Below are 2,584 nucleotides of genomic sequence, written 5' to 3'. Positions count from 1 at the left end.
TTACACTGTCGAGGAGGGGAAAGGTCGATCCGATGTTGGTTGTGGCCGAAGGTCGATCCGATGTTGTGAGGTACACATATGGTGGAAAATCCACTACGGTGATATCCGAAAATTGTTGTACAAGCCATGTTCCCTAGTGAGGATATAACCATGTTCAAGGGTATTATGAAAGAGAGGGTTTGCCAGTCTTTATCCGTGCAAAAGATTATAATTTGAAAGTGATAGTGGATTGATTTTGATCCCGTGATTTTTCTCTATTGAGGATTTTCCATTAGATTTAATGTGATTATATTTGGTGTGTTTGAAGATTTTCGGATTTTTGTAACATTCTAAAAATCCCACCATAGAGATCATCGTATTAACTCTGTTATGAAAATATACATAGCAAATTAAAATATAGACCATGTGCCTCCCGTGGATAGAACGAGAAATAAAATAAGAATACGTTACGAGAAAATAACAAAAAGTAGATAGAGCCAAAATATATACATAGCAAATTAAAATATAGGCCATGCACCTCCCGTGGATGGAATAATAAATAAAATAAGAATACATTATGAGAAAATGACAAAGTAGACAAAGCTAATAAATTAATGTGATGTTAATTGTATCTCCGTGGGTTAATTGTGTCTCCATTATTTATATAGGAATAAACTCAAACGAGCTGGAACACGAAGTTCGAAAAGAGTTATTTATTATTGTTTGTTTGTATGGAGTGAAAATGGCACAAATCAATGAAGATGATGCAAGCAAGAAAAACCGTATTTCGTCGGTGTGATGATGTTTCATTAAGACAAGGGCTGTATTTCATTAATTAATTAATTGGGTCCTAGAGATCTAATCATTGAGATGTAGTCTACAATTAAATAGCTAAGGAAAGCACACATGCAGTCGTAGCATGACACTTATCAATTAATTAATTAAGCCAACTAGCTAGTTAAGCAAAATGAAGAGGGGTGTCGGTGTGTCGCAGCAATATTATTATTTATAGTGTATTTCCCGCTTGCATCCACATCGATGGGTACCTTTTAATTAGGCTTTTCATAGGTATAAACCTTCCTCAAATTAGGTCTAGTTTGTCATTACCCAAGATTCGAAAAACACAACCCTTTGTATGTCATTGCGTCTACATATTATCGATCACCTGAGTACACTTTCTTCAAATTCCTCTATTAATAAAAGGGGTTTTATGGGAAACTTTCCTTAAATCAAGCCACATTAATTTCATATTATCATCCTTAATTATCTGAGCTTTAAAATCCTCACTCTATCGACATACTACCACACTTTTACTTTGAAAAGTATCATTTAACGTATTTACCCATGCATCTCTTGCACACGTGTCTTGTGCTTGTGTTTATCTCCACAAAGTATCATTTAACGTATTTACCCATGCATCTCTTGCACACGTGTCTTGTGCTTGTGTTTATCTCCACTAAGAAAAGGAGCCAAGAAAGCCCTGAAAGAGTTTACTGGGATGTAACAGAGAGTCAGTGGAGAGAAATTAACTAAAGGGGTATAGTCTCTGTAGGGCAAAATTATCAAATTGATATATTTTGTTGACCATAAATAATGGATTGATTTATGTTCTTACTCCGACGATGATATGACATACTTTATGGACCATGGAGATAAATACTCTTATTTTTTGGTGCACGTGCATAAAGGAATCTCTTCTTCCCCATCTATAAATGGAGGTTGAAGTTAGCCAAAAGGAATCACACACATCAAATTATATATAGAAACATTAATTAATTAATGGCAAAGATGACTCCTCCTCCTCTCCTGATCCTCATCTTAGGCCTTTCGATCGCAACACAATATTGCTCGGCGGATGACGTTCTCTTCTCACCCGAGGCGCTCTACAGCGATAGCCGCCCCTCCCTAAACTATGGCTATTATAATTTCACAATACAGAACGACTGCAACTTGGTTTTGTACGAATCTGGAAACCCCATTTGGGCGACCAACACAGGTTCACTAGGGAGAAACTGTAGTTGCGTGATGCAGAGCAACGGCAACCTCGTTGTCTACAACCAGAACAACTACCCGGTGTGGCGCAGCAACACCAATGAGGATGAAGACGACAAATACGCGCTCGTTCTGCAGAGTGATCGCAATGTGGTGCTCTATGGACCGGCGCTTTGGTCCACTCGTACGCAAATAGGATCGTATGGAGTTGTCGTTGTTGCTGCGCAGAATTCTAATTCTAACCCTGCTGCTGCTGCTGCTGCTGCTGGGGAAGTGATTGCTGATGTTGGTGCCAGCGATACACGTTGATTATATTTGTTTGTTAGTAATATTGAGGGATGCCGAACCTGGTTGTCTATAAATAAAATGAGCGTGAGTGCAGGCTCACGCACGTTGTGTTTTTAATTTCGTGGATGCAAGTGGTGTCATCGCTGTACTTCGGGAGAATACTCCTCATGTCCACTGGCGGTCTAAATAAAGAGTTACTTTGGTTAATACATCATATTCCACGAACTAATTAACTTGTTTTCGGTACTAATAACTCGGTGGTAATGGCAACCGTAAGAAGGTTGACAAAGTTTATATTGAGAGATTAATGATGAGAGCAGAGAGG

The 2,584-nt window shown here is 38.5% G+C and overlaps 1 protein-coding gene across 1 annotated transcript in view; it reads left to right on the top strand.

Moving 5' to 3' along the window:
- Positions 1–2,468, top strand: part of LOC109846732 — a 5,346-nt gene extending 2,878 nt beyond the window's left edge. Inside the window, exon 2 of the mRNA XM_020415979.1 lies at positions 1,756–2,468. Within this exon, the coding sequence (XP_020271568.1) occupies positions 1,756–2,280 (525 nt within the window). The 3' untranslated portion in view covers positions 2,281–2,468. The remainder of the gene's footprint in view (positions 1–1,755) is intronic.

This window comes from Asparagus officinalis, chromosome 7 (assembly GCF_001876935.1).
Source record: "Asparagus officinalis chromosome 7, Aspof.V1, whole genome shotgun sequence".
Classification (NCBI taxonomy): domain Eukaryota; kingdom Viridiplantae; phylum Streptophyta; class Magnoliopsida; order Asparagales; family Asparagaceae; genus Asparagus; species Asparagus officinalis.
This window is presented reverse-complemented; position numbering and strand designations above follow the sequence as displayed.